This window comes from Prionailurus viverrinus, chromosome D4, assembly GCF_022837055.1.
Source record: "Prionailurus viverrinus isolate Anna chromosome D4, UM_Priviv_1.0, whole genome shotgun sequence".
In the NCBI taxonomy this organism is placed as follows: Eukaryota; Metazoa; Chordata; class Mammalia; order Carnivora; family Felidae; genus Prionailurus; species Prionailurus viverrinus.
In genome coordinates, this window is record NC_062573.1 from 14,790,128 (window position 1) to 14,808,854 (window position 18,727).

General features: G+C 41.9%; 1 protein-coding gene across 3 annotated transcripts in view; it reads right to left on the reverse strand.

Moving 5' to 3' along the window:
• SNX30 (sorting nexin family member 30) overlaps positions 1–18,727 on the reverse strand; it is a 117,588-nt gene that overhangs the window by 43,020 nt on the left and 55,841 nt on the right. For all 3 annotated transcript variants that reach the window (XR_007146339.1, XM_047830273.1, XM_047830274.1), the window contains exon 3: positions 8,546–8,656. Coding sequence is in view for 2 of the 3 variants with exons in the window: in XM_047830273.1 (XP_047686229.1) it covers positions 8,546–8,656 (111 nt within the window). In the remaining variant the exon portion in view is untranslated. The remainder of the gene's footprint in view (positions 1–8,545; positions 8,657–18,727) is intronic.

The window sequence follows — 18,727 nt, forward strand, 5'->3', positions numbered from 1 at the left end:
GAACTTTATGTTTAATGAATCAGGGAAGTGTGCTATTTAAAGGAACCCTGCAGTGAATCCTTCTGCAAACAGAAATTTCCTTCTAACCATTATTATTCCCAAAGGTACAGGGCTTCAGAAATTTGTTTCTTCCTATTTCAAGCCTTAAAGGGCACATGCCTACAATCAGCCTCACCTTCTACCTTCTGACTTGTTTGTGCAGAGGAATCTGGGTTGCTGATGAAATCAGGCACATCTATAGATTGTAATTGAGCAAGTGAGGAGCTCAACAAAGCTCCAAGCACGTGGTAGATGTCGTCTGCATGCCAGCTCTTTTTATTACCTTCTAAACATTGAGAACAGAAGGCAAAGGGGAAGTGGACCAAAGGGTGGAACTTCCACGTATCTTTTAGGCCAAAATGTTTTTTAAAAACCCTCTGGGATATGTATACCATTTCACATCCACTAGGATGGCTATAAAAGGGGGTAAAAAAAAAAAAAAAAACAGGAAAAAACGGGAAGCAAGTAGTGGAGAAATTGGAACCCTCATACATGGTTGGTGAGAATGTAAAATGGCGTGGCCTCTGTGGGAAACAGCTTGGCGGCTCCTCAAAAAATTAAACATAAAACTAGTATAAGATCCAGAATTCTATTCCTTGGTATGCAGCCCAAATAACTGAAAGCAAGTGTTCAAGCAAAACCTTGTACAATCAATGTTCAAGGAGCATGATTCAAAATAGTTGGGTTGGGGAAAAGGGGAATGAGAAGTGACTGCTTAGCGGGTACGGGATTCTTCTGGAGGTGGTGAAGATATTCTGGAATTAGATAGCGGTGGTGATTATAACACACTTTGAATACACTAACAGCCACTGGGTTGCACACTTTAAAATGGTGACTTTTGGGGCACCTGAGTGACTCAGTCGGTTAAATGTCCAACTCCTGATTTCAGCTCAGGTCATGATCCCAGGGTCACAGGATAGTGCCCGCCTTGGGCTCCACACTGAACATGGAGTCTGCTTGGGATTCATTCTCTCTCTCTCTCTCTCTCTCTCTCTCTCTCTCTCTCTCTGTCTCTCTCCCTCTGCCCCTCTCCCCTGGTCATGTGTGCTCTCTAAAAATTAAAACAAATAATAAATAAATAAAAATAAATAAAATGATGAATTTTAGAGGCACCCGGGTAGCTTAGTCGGTTAAGTGTCCAACTCTTGTTCTTAGCTCACGTCCTGATCTTGGGGTTGTAACTTCAAGCGTGCATTGGATTCTGTGTTGGGTGTGGGACCTACTTTTAAAAAAACAAACAAGTGGTGCCTGGGTGGCTCAGTCAATTAAGCGTCTGACTTTGGCTCAGGTCATGGTCTCGCAGTTCTTGCGTTCGAGTCCCGCATCGGGCTCTGCGCTGGTGGTGTGGAGCCTGCTTGGGATTCTCTCTCTCTCCCTCTCTCTGCCCTTTCTCCATTCGTGCTCTCTCTCTCTCTCTCTCTCTCTCAAAATAAATAAATAAACTTAAAAAAAAGGGTTTAAAAAACAAAATGGTGAATTTTATGTTATATGAATTTTACCTCAATTTTTAAAATAAGCTGGGGTGATGGAAGCAGATGTCAGAGAGCAGAGAAGAGGCTGTGCTGCTGGCTTTGAAGGTGGGGGAAGGGGCCATGAGCCAAGGGATGTAGGAAGCCTCTGGAAGCCGGAAAGGGCGAGGAACAAACTCCTCCCTGGGTCTTCTAGAGGAAATGCAGCCCTGCCACCTTGATATTAATCTACTGAGACCAGTTTTGGACTTTTGACCTCCAGAACTATAAAGTAATACATTTTTGTTGTTTAAATCACTTAAAAAAACAAAAACAAAAACAAAAAACTCAGCTGGCTCATGCGAGGGGGAGTGAGTAAGAATAGAGACGAAATAAGATCGGCCGTTGGGGATAAATGCCGAAACTGGGTGTGAGTACATGAGGGGTTCATTGCACTGAATCACTCTGCTTTCGTATATTTAACATTTTCCATAAGGAAGACGTTTTTTAAAAACTACATATGCCCATAAATATTGAACCTACAAAAAATCCTATTTGCAAAGCATTACAATAACCCATTAAATATTTCAAGGTATAATCTTATAAAACATTTACATTTTTATAGCACTTGATACTTTGGTAGAGCACTTTCACGTGTATTATGTTTCATAATAATTCATAAGACAGTATCTTATAATCTGTGAAACAAAAGCGTGCTTCTTGTAGATTGTCATGGAAAGCTACTATTTTGGAGTGCGAAATCTGGACAAAGATTTCAATTGCTCAATCTTGAAACGGTCCAACTTCCCCTTGTCAGCATTTAAATTGCTTCTTCGTCAAATATTAATTTGCAATGAATGGCACATTTCAATTCAACAAATACTTAGCAGTACACCCACTACATGACAGAAAACTAATTTTCCTACCCTTATCAAACAAACAGAAAACACTGCTCCTAAGAAAAAAATAACAAACAAATAAATAAAAGAGCATCAAGATAAGAAACTTTACCCCCATAAAGAACCACCATCAAGCTTGGTTTAATTCAAAGTACTTGAAACCTCAACCAATGTTCAACTACTTATTAACCTACTAAGTAAGCTGAAAGTATGTATATGCTTTTTTAACAGTACAAAAAAGAGGACCAACTAGAAAATGAAGTTAGAGTTTTTACTGATCATTTCGCATTAAGAAAAACAGTTGCTGCATGCCAAATTTCTTCTTAATAATTCCTACCAGTTTACCGCTACCAAACTGGGTATATAATTAATACGAATGCATCCTTCCAGCAAAGCTTCCTTCACAAAAATTGAAGCAAACGTTAAATTTCCCAGTACAATGAAACACTACAGAGTTTAATAAATGCTTGTGCTTCGTCTCCAAAATCTATCCGCACCCATCAAATCATGAGATCTATCTGTTGTCATAACTGGTTGTGCCCCCAGCAAAAGAAGTATTAAAACCAACTTCTGAGCCAAAAAATAAACTAGGAAACAAGAACCATGTTACAATGAAGACGTTCCTGTGACTCTGACTATAAAGATAATACAGTGAGTTGTCACTACTAGATGACAGACACATCCAGCACTCTTCTAGGTGTAAGGTGACCTTTTAAGAACATGTGAGCATTTCTGCTTTTCAAGTTGCAGAGCAATAAAGCAATAAATATAAAAAGAAAAAAATATATAGAGGGAGCCTGGGTGGCTCAGTTGGTTAAGCATCAGACTCTTGGTTTCGGCTCAGGTCATGATCTCATGGTTCGTGAGTTCAAGCCCTACATGGGGCTTTGCACTGACAATGCAGAGCCTGCTTGCGATTCTCTCTCTCCTCTCCTTGCCCCTCCCCCTCTTGCGTGCGTGCGTTCTCTCTCTCTCTCTAATGCACACATATATATTTACTTATATATGTGTGTGTGCCGCAGCCCTAGAAAATATCAAAGTACTGTTAACAGGCCAGAATTTGTTAAAGACACAAAGCAGAAAAGACTGAATTGAGAGAAAAGTCAGTCAATATTGACCATCTTGTGATTCTACTCAGGCAAAGGAAAGGTTGGCCTAGGAAGTAAAGGGCTGCGTTTCTCCAGTACAGCCCCAGAAGCTGCCAAGTTCAGAGTCAGAGGGGCTGGAAACAGGCCTGAGGACAGTCAATGGGGAAAGGAAAATGAAAGAATGTGGGTTTATCCCTAGAACCACAGTCTGGCTGGCTGTTCACTTACAACTGCTTATGGTCCCAATGAAGCCCAGGTAAAATGCGAACTTGATCTCCATGTTCCTAACACAAGCAGTAGAATCGGAAAGGTCAGGAATTCTCACACATTTTTAACCATAGCTGACTTAAACTGGCGCGTGCGCACACACACACACACACACACACACACACACACACATACCCAGAAACTCATTCTCCCAATTTTTCCAACTAATTCAAAAGACTCTAAAGTTCATCTTGAAAAATAAATGTGCAAACATCTAGAAAAGCCCTGAAAACAAGTATATTGGCAGGTGGAGGCGAGTTGAGGACCTGTACAACCAGATGTTGAAATGTTCCGTAAAGTCATAATAATTCAGATAGTGTAGGAGGGGCACCAGACTAGAAAGATCAATGAACCAAAGGATCAGAAGCAGCCCAGGCACACCAAGTCTAATGCATGATTTGGTCTGATGCACAAATGATGATAAAAATGAATGATTACTCATAAGTGGTTCTGGAACAACAGAAAACAGAAAAACACAACAGTGGTTTTCACCACCTGAAAAAAGTACGGTCCTCCCATGTCACGTCAAAACAAATGCTTCTTTATGTTTTCATAAAAAATTTTAAATGTTTATTTTTGAGAGAGAGAGAGGGTGAAGAGCAGAGAGAGAGGGAGACAGAGGATCTGAGACGGGCTTTGCACGAGAGCCCAGTGTGGGACTTGAACTCACAAACCGCAGGATCATAACCTGAGCTGAAGTCGGACACTTAACCGACTGAGCAACCCAGGCGCTCCAGAACAAATGCTTTTTAAATATACAAAAATGAAGGGTAACTTCATTTGCAGATATGGAGTTTTTACAAACCAATAAAAACAACATAAAACGAAGAGGCGAGTCATAAAAGAAATGCCAAAGTCCAATAAAGTCATGGGAAGATATTCCGCCTCATTAAAGACATGAAAACTTACTGTACAAAAATGAACTCAAAATGGATAAAAAACTAAAAGGTATGAGCTACATACCTTTTAGTACATAAAATTTTAGAAGCATTTAGCATATAAAAAAGATTGTAGCATGTAAAATTTTTAAAAGAAAACACAGGTGTAAATCTTCATGACCTAGGATTAGGCGATTATTTCTTAGATAAGACACCTTTAAGCACAAACAGTGAAAGAATAAACAGATAAATAACTAAAAAACGTTTGCACTTCCAAAAGACACCATCAGAAAAGTAAAGAAAGGGGCACCTGGATGGCTCAGTCAGTTAAGCACCCAACTTCGGCTCAGGTCATGATCTCACAGTTCATGAGTTCAAGGCCCACGTCGGGCTCTGTGCTGACAGCTCGGAGCCTGGAGCCTGCTTTGCATTCTGTGTCTCCCTCTCTCGCCTCCCCTCCCCTGCCCATGCTCTGTCTGTCTGTCTGTCTCTCTCTCTCAAAAATAAATAATAAACATTTTTAAAAAGTTAAAAAAAAGTAAAGAGACAACTCATTCATCAGTAAAACTTTTTGCAAATTGTTATCTCTAATGAGGGATTTGTGTCTAGATTATATAAAGAACTAATACAACTCAATAACAAAAAGATAACCCAATTTTAAAATGGGTAAAGGATCTTAAAGATATTTCTCCAGGGAAGACGACCAATGGTCAAGAAGTACGTAAAAAACATTCAGCCGTCAGGGAAATGCAAATCGAAACCACAAGGAGATACCACTTCACACCTGCTAGGAGGGTTATAATCAAAGAGGCAGATAATAACAGTGTTGAGGAAGATGTGGAGAAACTGGAACCTTCATACACTGCTGGTGGGAACGCAAAATGATGCAGCCATTTTGGAAGACAGCCTGGCAGTTTCTTACAAGATTAAATATACAGTTACATATGATTCAGCAATGACACTCCCAGGTATACACCCAAGAAAAATGAGACCACACAAAAACCTGCACACGAATGTTCACAGCCACGTTACTCATAGTAGCCAATAAGCGGAAATAACTCTAACATCCATCAAATGTGAGCAGGTAGACTAAAAGTGACAGGTCCATACAATGTAATATTATTCGAAAATAAAAAGTAATGAAGTCCTGACAAGTCCCTCAACACAGATTAGCCTTGAAAACATTATGCAGAGTGAGAAAAATCTAGTCACAAAAGACGATATACTGTACGACTCTACTTTACACAAAAGTCCAGAATAGACAAATTTATAGAGACAGAGAGATTAGTGGTTGCCAGGTGCTGGAAAAGACAAGTTTAGGAGTTACAAGCAAGGAGAGGAAGGTTTCTTTTGGGATGATGAAAAGGCTCTAAGGTTGATCATGCTAGTGGTTGCACAACTCTGTAGACTAAATATATTAAATATTGATATACAAATATGCTAAATACTAATACTAAATATACTAAAAGCCCTTGACTTGTATATTTTAAATGGGCAAATTGTATGGTGTATGAATTATATCTTAATAAACCCGTTTTTTAGATTAAAAAAATGAAAATATAAACAATAGTTATGTTGCATGTCTACTAGGTCTCTATTTGACAACAAACTTTCTAGGCAGGGTCCCTTGTCCATCTTATAACCCCTGACCTCCCCCACAGTACTTACCAGGCCTAGTAAAAGACTAACACAAAGTCGATGCTTAATAACAGACACTTTCGAGTCAAGTTGCTGGAGGATGACTTCTGAAGGGGAAAAACAAGAATTTGTTTCCAGTTCGACTTTCATGTTTGAGTTACAGATGCCTTCCTATATTATATCTCTCTCCACCCCAAACACGTACCAAGAATTTATGAATAAATTTATGTCTCCATTTGCTTCTAGAGTACTTTCCTACTCATTGTTTCTACCCTGACCACAGGAAACCATACTCAAAGATACTCATTCCCCAGGCATTCTGGAGACTTCCATCCTCTTTCAGTTCTGGCTTCAGGGTCGATGCATGAGTGCTACCAGCAGGTGTCTCTGTCTAACCAAACTTCAAATACACTAGCTGCCAGCAGGTGGAGCATAATTCCCCCTCAGGCACAGTGTGAGCTAAACATAAAGAATGACTGACTTCCTTCCAAACAGTACAGCATGGAACAGGAGAGAAAAAAAGAGTAACCGGATAGTGGAGAAACCTGACAAGCACTACGTCAAATAAGGTGATCGAGGTTAATATCAACAGTGATAAATATTGCTGATAGCATGTACCTTTCGTATGATGTGATGAGAACGGCACTTCCCCTGCCCCCAGCAAAACACATTACCCTAAGTTTAATCATGAGGAAAACATCAGACAAATCTCAAATGAGGGACATTCCACAAAACGCCTGACAGTTTTGAGTATTGTCAAAGCCATAGAAAATAAAGAAAGCCTGAGAAAGTATCACAACCAAGAAGAACCTACGGAGCTATGACAGCTAAAAGGAAGGTGGCATCTTAGATGGGATCCTGGAACCGATAAAGGACATTAGGCAAAACTGAGGAAATCTGAATAAAGGACTTTTAGTCAGTAATCATGAATCCTTATTGGTTCGTTAATTGTGACAAATGTGCCATACTAATGTAAAACGTTAGGCAAAGGCAGGTGTGGGCTATATGAGAATTCACTACACTACCTTCGCAATCATTCTGGAAATCTAAAACTGTTGTCGAATACAAAGTCTATGAAAAAAATGATTCACAGCTGCCAGTTTTGCCCAATTACGATTCTATTTTAAGTAACAGTTCCAACTGCTTAAAAATGAGTTTCTTCCCCTGAGAAAGAATGCAGTCCCCGGCAAACTCCATCATTTCTATCACGGCATATTCAGCCTCTTCAAACCATGGCGGGAAAGCACTGGAAGATGCATGCGCAACACGAAAATTGGCAGTGCTAAGAAGTTATTCAACCAAGGGTTTCACTGAAAGATAAAGCCCCTCTGAAGAGTTTTATGACCCAAATTGCGCTCAAGTCCCCAAAGACCCAAGAAACATCTGGGGTCTAAATGGTTGTTATTTCTACTGGGGGAAAAAAAGTAGTCAGAAAAGTACTCAATATGTATGTTGATTTAAGTAGTCTTTTAGGGGCGCCTGGGTGGCGCAGTCGGTTAAGCGTCCGACTTCAGCCAGGTCACGATCTCGCGGTCCGTGAGTTCGAGCCCCGCATCAGGCTGGGCTGATGGCTCAGAGCCTGGAGCCTGTTTCCGATTCTGTGTCTCCCTCTCTCTCTGCCCCTCACCCGTTCATGCTCTGTCTCTCTCTGTCCCAAAAATAAATAAACGTTGAAAAAAAAAATAAATAAAGTAAGCTTTAAGTAGTCTTTTAAATTTTATTTGCTCTAGTTCTGTTTTTTTTTAATGGGTAGATATGAGTAATAGATAAATATTATGCTGCTGCTGTAAACGGAGTTAGGTGGCTTGGGGTCTGTTTTTGAAATGAAAAACTAGGATTGAACGGCGCCGTGCTAGATTCCTGCTCCCTGAACTACCCGTGTGTCTAAAGAGAGCCCAGCTGGCTGTCATGCAAGGCATCACCTGGTGGCAGCCGCCCAAACCTCAAGAACGTATGTCTGGAAAGGTAGTAAAACAGACAGTCTTTCAGTGGCAGCAAATCAGAATTAGGACTCTTTATACCTCAAAAAACTGTCATAATGAAAGTGAAAATCTACCCCAGCCTACTCAAGAAACCAGCATGAGGACAGCAAACCGGAAGCCAAAACCCCGAACGTGATACATTGGACAGCATCTGTGAAAACGTTTCATGTACGTTTGGTGGGAGAATGTGGTATAAAAGGTAAGACAGAATCCGCCCTGAATTTAAGGGGTGAGGGCTGAGTAAACATCCTCAGGAAGGACAACGAAGGAAAAGAGAGGAACCAGCTGTAATGACTTAGTACCTACGGGAATGAGATGAGTCGGCTGGGATTCCTCCAGTTTGTTCCTCAGCCAGTCAAAATCCTGGTATCTTCGACGAACAGAATATTCTGGCAGGTCAAACTCTACCCGTGTACTCTGCAAATAAGAAGGGTGGAACAAAGTAAGTCGAAGGGAATAGTACCATGTCTTGGCAGAAAGGAAGGAAAAAAGCTCTCTTTGAGAAACCAAACTGGGCAAGAACACACTTTCCTTCCACCAAAGCACCAGCCAAAAGGCAGCAATTACCAACACAAAATGAGGAGTCCAGGCCCCCAGGGCCCGGCTCAAAAGTCCAGGATCTAGAATGAAAATGTCGAGGCTTTTGTTTTTGTTTTTTTCCCCCTACCCTTAGGAAATGGAACTCCACTATCACTCAGAATGTGTTTAGAAACATTTGATTCATTTCCTCCAGGCTTAACTTTGAGGATTTCTTTTAGCAGAATAATTCTGAGGATATTGCTACTGAATCCCAATCCATGTTTTCTGTTAAAAGAAATGAAGTCTCCACCTTCTGCTGAATATGCTGACAAGTTTTATCAAAGGCTGAGGGAAGACAGGCAGACAGAAAGAGCTAAGGGCACACCTGCTCGTTCAAGAGCCAGATTGGATGAAAATAGAAAACGTCTTGTTTCATGTGCCATATTCTGCGAAAACCATAACCTTGGAACTATATTGTATTTTAGATGATTAGAAAAAAAAAAAAAACTAGAAAGGAATGCCAAGATGTCATTGTACTGCAGAAAAATATTCATCTCATCTCTGTTCTTGTTAATTTTTCTGAAATTGCGATTGCAGCACTCTGGTAATGAAAACCAGTGCTAAATAAAATGAAATTAATTTATACCAAAACAAGATTTTTACACGTTAGTTTGCCCAGACTAAAACCGTGTCTCAGCTAAAGCATTTTCCCCTATGAGGGTATAGACTGTATACCACAGTCATAGCTCTCAGAAATGAAAGGTCAAAAATAAAAATGGCTCAAGCTACATTTTATAAATTTACTCTTTCAGGCCGGAAGTCTGTTTTAATCCATGACCCTAAGAAAATCTTAAAAACATATGAACAAGAGTTAGCCATCAAAGAAAAAGCTGGGAACAGTGTTGGCATTGAAAATTATGATTTCACCCTCCCCAAAAGCCGTGCTCACACAGTCCGAGCAAAATTGTGAAATTAAAGGATTCGGTCTTGGACTGAACCCCAATTAACTCTTTCTGTAGCTTTTCCCCTTTCCAAAGTCCCATTCACAACCTTCCCCTATGATGGAGGGTACAGGTGGGAAGAGGTGAGGAAATTCATTCAACCTAAGTGTTTGTGATTTATTAGAAGACTCCCCGAGTGAATCAGCATTGTGGAATTGGGGAGGAAAAAAAAAAAGAATGCTTGAATTAGAAGAAAAAAAAATCACTGCTGATGAATTTTCAGGCATGAGGCTGATGGAAATTTGAAGGGTAGGTAGGCTGACACTCCTTCCAAGGCTGGGTGAGGAAAGGCCTGGGCAGGAGCATTCCTAGCACCTACCAGATTCCTGAGACGCCACTAAGCCCCCCAGAGCCTAGGTTTCCTCAACAGTAAGAAGAGGGTTGGAAGGGACATTCTTCAAATCCCCCACCAGGCTCCATCTGAGGACTTGCCGACGATGGGCCCATAGAAGGTGGATTGTGATGTGTGGCAAATGCAACCTGTTTTCACTGTAAATGCAGTGATGGAGGAGTCTACTTTTTGCCTTCCTAAACGTTACATGTTATCAACCAATCACTTCTCTTTATTATGCTTTTGAAAATCCTCTTCATAAATTGTAGTTTATGTAACGTGTCTAACTTTGAAATCAGTATTTGGTAACTATAAAAAGCAGTATGATAAAACACAAGTTTTGTTTCCGCTGTAAACAAGCTCACTGTCGGGGAACTGGCTTTTTTTTCCCCCCCTTCGACTTATTCAGGTTAGACATACTTATTTTAAAACTTCAGGAAAAATAAAAGAAGAAAAAATAAAGATCGGTCATAAACTCTCTTAAATTAAGAGGGAAAAAAAAACCCATGATTAGTATTATGGTTTATATCTTTCCATATTTTTTCTATGCATATCCATTCATTCACTCATATTTTCTAAGTCTCTAACAATTCTTAGATATCTTTCTGTTAGCAAGTTCAAATCTAAGAATCTCTTAAATTCCTAAAGACAGAATTACTGGAGAAAAGAGTACGTGTAGTTTTAACTGACAAACTGCTTCCAGAAATATATCAGCTTATATTCTTAACTGCATTTTCTCCTCAACCAGTGGTTGTCTTTAATGGACTTACAACTGAAAAACAGTACATCATCTTTGTTTTCTTTTGTTTGTTTTATTTTTTTTAACATATATTTATTATTGAGAGACAGAGAGACACAGAGTGTGAGCAGGGGAGGGGTAGAGAGGGGGAGACACAGAATCTGAAGCAGGCTCCAGGCTCTGAGCTGTCAGCACAGAGCCCGACGCGGGGCTCGAACTCACAAACCGTGAGATCATGACCTGAGCTGACATCAGACGCTCAACCAACTGAGTCACCCAGGTGCCCCTGTTTTCTTTTGTTTTTAATGACTATTGGAGTCGAACATCCTTTGAAATAATTGTTGGCTATAGATTTTCTTTGTGAGGAGTTTCTTTTTTTAAATTGTCAGTCAGGTCTTTTTCACTTGTGTAAGTTCTTTATAGCAAAGGGTTTTTCTGATACAGAATTTTAGAATTCAGCCATTATTCCCCTTTATGGTGGCTACAGTTTGGTGTCATGAATAAGAATGCTGTCCCCATTGCAAGCTTTTAAAAATATTAACCTGTGTTCTCTCCTTTATTTATGGTTTATTTATTTTTGTCTTTAATTCCTACCATTCTACTTCTAGGAATCTACCATTAGAAAATACTTTTTAAACGGTAGCAAAGATATTTGTATAATGATGTTCACTGCAGTACTATTTAAAATAGCAAAGGAATGGAGCACTCAGGTGGCTCAGTTAAGTGTCTGACTCTTGATCTCGGCTCAGATCATGATCTTATGGTTCGTGAGGTGATGACACAGAGCCTGCTTGAGATTCTGTCTCTCATTCTCTCTGCCCCTTATCTGCTTGTGCGCACTCTCTCTCAAAATAAATAAATGAACTTTAAAATACAGTAAAATAAAATAGGAAAGGAATCAAAACAACCTAAATGTCCAACAATAAAAACAGTGAAGTTATAGGATATTTATTCTATGATTATCAGTAATCATGTCTGTAAGACATCTTTAAGATCAAATATGCTTCAATATAGTTTTTTTTGAGAGAGAGAGAGAGCGTGAGAAGAAGAGGGACAAGGAGAGAGAGAGAGAATCTTAAGCAGGCTCCACATTCAGCATGGAGCCCGACGCGGGGCTCTATCTCATGACCGTGAGATCATGACCTGAGCCGAAATCAAGAGTCAGATCCTTAACTGGCTAACCACCCAGGCACCCCTGCTTCAGTATAGTTTGAAGAAAAAAACACCAAGATTCAAAATTAATTGCACATACATTGTGATTTCATTTGTATTAAAAATATGGATATAGGGGCGCCTGGGTGGCGCAGTCAGTTAAGCGTCCGACTTCAGCCAGGTCACGATCTCGCGGTCCGGGAGTTCGAGCCCCGCGTCAGGCTCTGGGCTGATGGCTCAGAGCCTGGAGCCTGTTTCTGAGTCTGTGTCTCCCTTTCTCTCTGCCCCTCCCCCGTTCATGCTCTGTCTCTCTCTGTCCCAAAAATAAATAAAAAACGTTGAAAAAAAAATAAAATAAAAAAATAAAATAAAAAATAAAAATATGGATATAAAAGGTTAGAAAAAATCTAGAACTCATAATGACAACTGTCCTTTTTATACTCATCCTTATTAGGTGCCTCGTTAGCAAACTAGGTAGTGTGTCTCATATATCCATCCTTGTTTCCAAATCTTCTACCATTCTCATATAATACTTTCTTTTTATAAATTTTTTTTAATGTTTATTTATTTTTGAGACAGAGAGAGACAGAGAGAGACAGAGAGCATGAACAGGGGAGGGGCAGAGAGAGAGGGAGACACAGCATCTGAAGCAGGCTCCAGGCTCCGAGCTGTCAGCACAGAGCCCGATGCGGGGCTAGAACTCATGGACTGTAAGATCATGACCTGAGCTGAAATCAGATGCTTAACCGACTGAGCCATTCAGGTGCCCCAATTCTCATATACTTTCATAATCACACGCAAAAAATAAAGCTCCTTTATGGATATAATGGCTTAAATAAAGGAGTAAAAATTTGATGCTTTGGAAAGCAATAAGGTAAACAAAAACTATCATGAAGCAGAAGGATATTCATGATACTTTACTTTTATCACAGTTTGTTCTAGAAAAGATATATGATACATGAAATATGATTAAATGACATAAATTAGAAGTAGGTGAGAAAGATCAAGGGAAAAAAAAACAAGGACAGAGAGAAAAACTAGAGCCACAAATGAGGCTAGGCACACTCACCGTGGAATTCTGCACACCTGCTAAAACTGGGCCACAGACACTACTGTGGATTTCTGGAGAGAAACCCAGTCAGTTTTGAGACTCAGAGTGCTCCTAAAATATGCAGGCCAATAAAAACTCCAACCAGGAGCATGTAGTAAAATTTTCCTCTGTGAAATTCAGGGTCTAACTTGGTAAGGAAAATAAAGTAAAAAGGGTTTTTTTGCTCTATTTTCTAGTAACAATAAAAAAGAGAAAAGGGCACACCCACAGTTCCATAATCAGAGACAACCACTATACTGTTTTGTGTCTCTCCAAAATCTAGAATGCCCCACAAGATCACAAGGTCATGGGTACTCACCTTAAGTCAGATCTACAAATAGGTAACAGAGTGCAAGAGCTGTACTGAAGAATATTCACTTTTGCCATCATTCTATGTGAATATCTCCAGGCATCCCTGCCAACTTGTGGTCTTTGTGTGTGTGTGTGTGTGTTTTGTTTTTGTTTTGCAAATGCAACACTTTAGAAGACCTAGCACAGATCCACAGGGCAATCAATCCCCCCACCCCGCAGAGCATCTGTCCATTGGGCCTCATGTTACCACAAAAGAACTCTTATTCCTCAGGAGCTGATGTGCCTAACTACTGTGGCCTGGAGCCCTTCCAGAGAATTCCCATTCAATCCAAAATTTACAACCAGTGTACTCTAGAGACATTTGGTCTTCATCAGAAATGTCATCTGTCCAAGCCATAGCCGGATCCCCGTCCCTTCCCTGCAAAGGGACCTCTTCCCTTGCCAAATATTAGCCAGCTAATCTCATTCTGCTTCAAAACCCTGCTACCCTAAGAGAATACCTGAGAATCACGACCAGGGAGGCTTCTGGTCTCTCCTCACACTCCTCGGGGCTTCCTTTCTCAGAGCTTCATTTTACACCAAGCCCTTCTGGAACACCCATTCCATAATTAAATTCCTGTCCTTCTTCCACTTATTCGGATTCTGAAAGCTGGCTCTCCTCTGGGACTACAGCCTCCCTCCTGTCCCATCAGGTAGAACGCTGCTCATTTTCTCACATCTCACAAACTCCACGCCACCCCCCAAGACCAAGAGGTGCTGTTGCTATCCCCTTCACTCCACACCGCTCCCCAGCCCCTTGAAAACCCTTCAGAGGCTCAGGCCATCAAGGTATGTGTCTCTATACCTCTCACACCTGTCGTCTGCTGACACCCATCCTTTTCCTGATTCCCAGAAGACTCTAGTGCCTAGCTCTCGGGCTTCCTTTCCAAAGCCCTTCCAGAGTCTGGGTGCCCCTGAGATCCAGGTGGTTCATGCACACAACACCCACCTGTGAGCCACCAGCGTCTCCTTCCACTCCCATCAGGCTTTGTCACCTGGCAGAAGTTCAGACCTCCCTCTAGCCAACCAGCACCTCCTGTATTTCAGACTCTTCCATTTCCCGACACCCTTGGTTCTGCAGCCTCTTGGAACCTACAATTCCTTGACATTCTGTCCAATCCCATATTTACTTCCTTTCTTATTCAGCATCAATTCCATAACCTATCCCCTTTTATTTGCCAATATCCTAAATATCCCTTTCCTAGTGTCCATTCACACAACTTTGGCAAAAATGCAACCGTGCACTTCCTGCTTTACTAGACCCAGGTGTGTGAGCACGCTCCTGGAGGAAAAGCAACATCGGGCAAACACACTAACTGACACAATAAAATCTACCACTGGACCCTCAACACTGCCAAGTAGTCTCATACTTCCTTGGTCAGCTCTTTCTCTCTCATTTTCCACATCAGTTAACGAGAAGCCTGTAGAAGTCTTGAAAACTTCTCAGCCTTACTTCCAAACCTCCCCTTCCTTCTTAGCAGAAGGCCTCGAGGGAAAACTGCAGCTAGAAGCACAGAGCCCTCAACTTGCTGCCACAAAAACCAAACAGGACAAAAATTCCCTTCCTCCTCTAGAAACAATGGAAAAAGTATACCTCCCCCAAAAGAGGCCACTGATTCCATCCACTTCTGCTCAGGCTATTCGCCCTCTCTGCTCTGCGGCTTCCATCCTCCCCTCCAAACTTCACCTGAATGTCTCCCCTAGCAACCCTGGGCTCTGGGCACTTACACAGGTCATGTCCATCCTTAAAACCAAACAAAAAGCGCCCCCCTCCCTTCAAGTCCACACCTCCTCCAGCTCCTGTTCTCACTTCACCTGCAAACTACCAACACTCGTGTCTTTCTTCTCACTCACTCGAACCCACTGCCAACTGGGTTCTGCCCCACGACCCCAGGGCAATTGCGCTCACCACCGTCACGGATAGCCCTCTTGTCATCAAATCTAATGCCCGCTTTGCAATCCTTGTGTATCCTTGATCTCTAAGTGGCACCTAGCCTGAGAAGAGCCAGTTGAGGCACAAGACTTGGTGCTTACTAAGGAGATGGGGTAAGAGACAAGAGGAGGACAGCTCCTAAAGGAAGCTGAAGGCTCCTGTCTATTTCCACTTCATCAGTTTCAACAGCCAGGCCAGGTAGTAGACGGTGCACAGTGCTGGGGAAGTGGGTGGAGCCATCCCTCTCTGGAAAATCATGCCTTGTGGAAGTACAGCATAGACAGATCTGGATTCAAGTTCTAGCTCCATCACACATCAGCTGCATGTCTTTGAGTAATTTTCTTAATATGTCTGTGTCTCCGTTTCCTCATCCACAAAGGAAAAACACCACCTATACCTGCTTCAGTGAGCGGTATACAGAGGATTAACTGACAATATATTTAAAGCACTTAGCACGAAATAAATGGCAGCTCACCCATATAGCAGAGCACTGCTGTCGTCTTAGAAGTGACAGCATGACGGTGTGCTTACTGGCATTTGCTAGCAGAGAAAGATGCCGCACCACATGCAGTGAATGGGCAGCCTGCAGAATACTCATTTTTGGACGTGGATAGAGACAAATTGCTCAGAAATTTAGAAATGATTATCTCCGGCTGGTGAGCTTATAGATGCTCTTTTATTTTATTGTTTTAGCTTACTTGAATTTCCTAGTTTCTCTACAACAAGCACGTATTACTTAGATAAAATAAAAGGTTTCTGTTACAAAAAAAGCACAGCACCAGCACATGGTAAGTGCTCAGTCATTAGTTACTATGATGATGATACTTTCTAAAAGCCTGCAGAGAAGAGCCAGGGTCTGTCTGCTTGCCTTGAAAATGCCCAGGCTGGGGCGCCTGGGAGGCTCAGTCGGTTGAGCGTCCGACTTCGGCCCAGGTCACGATCTCGCGGTCCGTGGGTTCGAGCCCCGCATCGGGCTCTGTGCTGACAGCTTGGAGCCCAGAGCCTGTTTCAGATTCTGTGTCTCCCTCTCTCTCTGACCCTCCCCTGTTCATGCTCTGTCTCTCTCTGTCTCAAAAATAAATAAACATTAAAAAAAAAAATTAAAAAAAAAAAAAGAAAATGCCCAGGCTGGCTCCCCACCACTGGAGAGGGAAGGTGCCCATGACTTGGGTTGGGGTAGAGAAGGGCTCTGCCTGCATTGGCTCTCAGTCCTAGGCTCATTTTATCTCAAGCAAAAGCAGCTCTCTACTTTGTCCAGCTTTGGTCATCAGGAATCTGAAGTAGGACAGGGGAGTCAAAGCTCAAAGTAATAAAGTATTTGTACAACCTCGTCCTCTGACCACTATCTCTGCTAGAAAACCACAGCAGAAGTGGGGGTCCCAGGGCAAGACCAGTGTGTGAGACCCTGTGTTCCTGTTTGTAATCCTCCTCTCATCCCCACACATCACAGGGTGCGTGGCTACGTAGTGATATGTGTAGATACGCTTTAATGCAACATTCAGAAAGAAGGTCCCAAATGCACCACCAAGACATTAACCCTGGTGTCATTACCTGAACCAGGAAAAGAAAAGGACTCTGGTTTGAGACAGAATTGACAGTAAGAAGTAAAACTTAATTCTGCAATGAGCTCACCCAGAGGTGGGAGCATCACAGAGAAGTGAAAATGTGGAATTAGAACTTGGAAAAGTTCTGACTTACAGGGAATCAAATAACCCCACAAAGAAGGGACAGAGACAAGAACACCGAGGAAAGGGGGTAAGGAAGGACGGAAACAGACGGGCACAGGGGAGAGCGGTGGCCAGCAGCAGGCGCCTGAGCCTGTGACTCAGTGAACAGAGGTCCCGCAGTACTAGCATTCTGGGAGGTCCACTGCAGGGCAGAGGAGTCAAGGAGGGTGGGAAGTGGTAAGGCTGGCGAGCACTGCTGTGCCAGTGAGGCGGTCACCTCGTCATTCAGCTGTTTTAGAGCATAAATTTCAGAAAAACAGGTTTTGCATTTCGCTGACTACAGAGTAAAAAATAAGTTGGCCCTGGGGCAAAAAACAGAAATAATTCACGGGAAGACGGGTATCAACCTAGGACCTCTGACGACCTGACATCCATCTAAGCATCTAGATCACTGCCTGAGAAATAACAGGCACCCGGGGTCAACGGTGACAGGGGAAGATTGCGTGGATGCATGTACATGTGCACACATACGTGGACAAATTTTCGAATGCGAACCAGGTGCAGAAAGGACAGGGCAGTAATAGCAAAGAAACGTCTGACAAAGGCTGAGATGTCCATAGGGAAAAGATACTCTATAATCATTGCATAAATAGAGATTAAAAAACTAAGCTCTGTCTATATTCATATGAACATGGAAAGGTCTTCAAAAATATTGTAGAGGGGGAAGCTAGAAAACAATATTGCAGTGAAATCTGAATTATATATATTTTAACTATATATGCACATATGTAAACACAAAAAAAGACTGGGAAGGATGTATACCAAATTTCAACAATGGCAGCATTTAGCGAGAACAACTTAAGTGAGAAGGGCTAAGTGAGACTTGTATTTGGTCTTTATCATCATTTACTTTATTTTTCAAAATAAAGTATTTATAGTACTTGTACAATTTTTTAAATGTTTTCGTTTATTTATTTTGAGAGAGAGAGTGTGCAAGCCTGGGAGGAGCAGAGAGAGAATCCCAAGCAGGTTCCATGCTGTCAGCACAGAGCCCGACATGGGGCTCAAACTCACGAACTGTGAGATTACAACCTGAGCCGAAACCAAGAGTTGGAGGCTTAAAAGACTGAAACAGTGCTCCAGTACTCGCATCATTTTTTAAATATAGCACTGTCAGGGGCGCCTGGGTGGCTCAGTCGGTTGAGGATCCGACTTCGGCTCAGGTCACGATTTCGCGGTCCGTGAGTTCGAGCCCCGCGTCAGGCTCTGGGCTGATGGCTCAGAGCCTGGAGCCTGCTTCCGATTCTGTGTCTCCCTCTCTCTCTGCCCCTCCCCCGTTCATGCTCTGTCTCTCGCTGTCTCAAAAATAAATAAATGTTAAAAAAAATTTTTTTTAATATAGCACTGTCATCCAATAAAAGATCAAATCTGAGTGTACTTTACTCTCTGCCTTCCCCCCCCCCAAAGAATTTAGACAAGTACAGAACCTACTAAATTTTCAAAATAAAAACTTAATTCAGGGGCACCTGGGGGGCTTAGTCGGTTAAGCCTTGATTTCGGCTCAGATCATGATCTCACGGTTCATGGGATCCAGCCCCACATCAGGCTCTGTGTTGACAGTGCAGAACCTGCTTGGGATTCTCTCTCCCTCTGTCTGCCCCTCCCTTGCTCACACATACACACTCTCTCTCTCTCAAAATAAGTA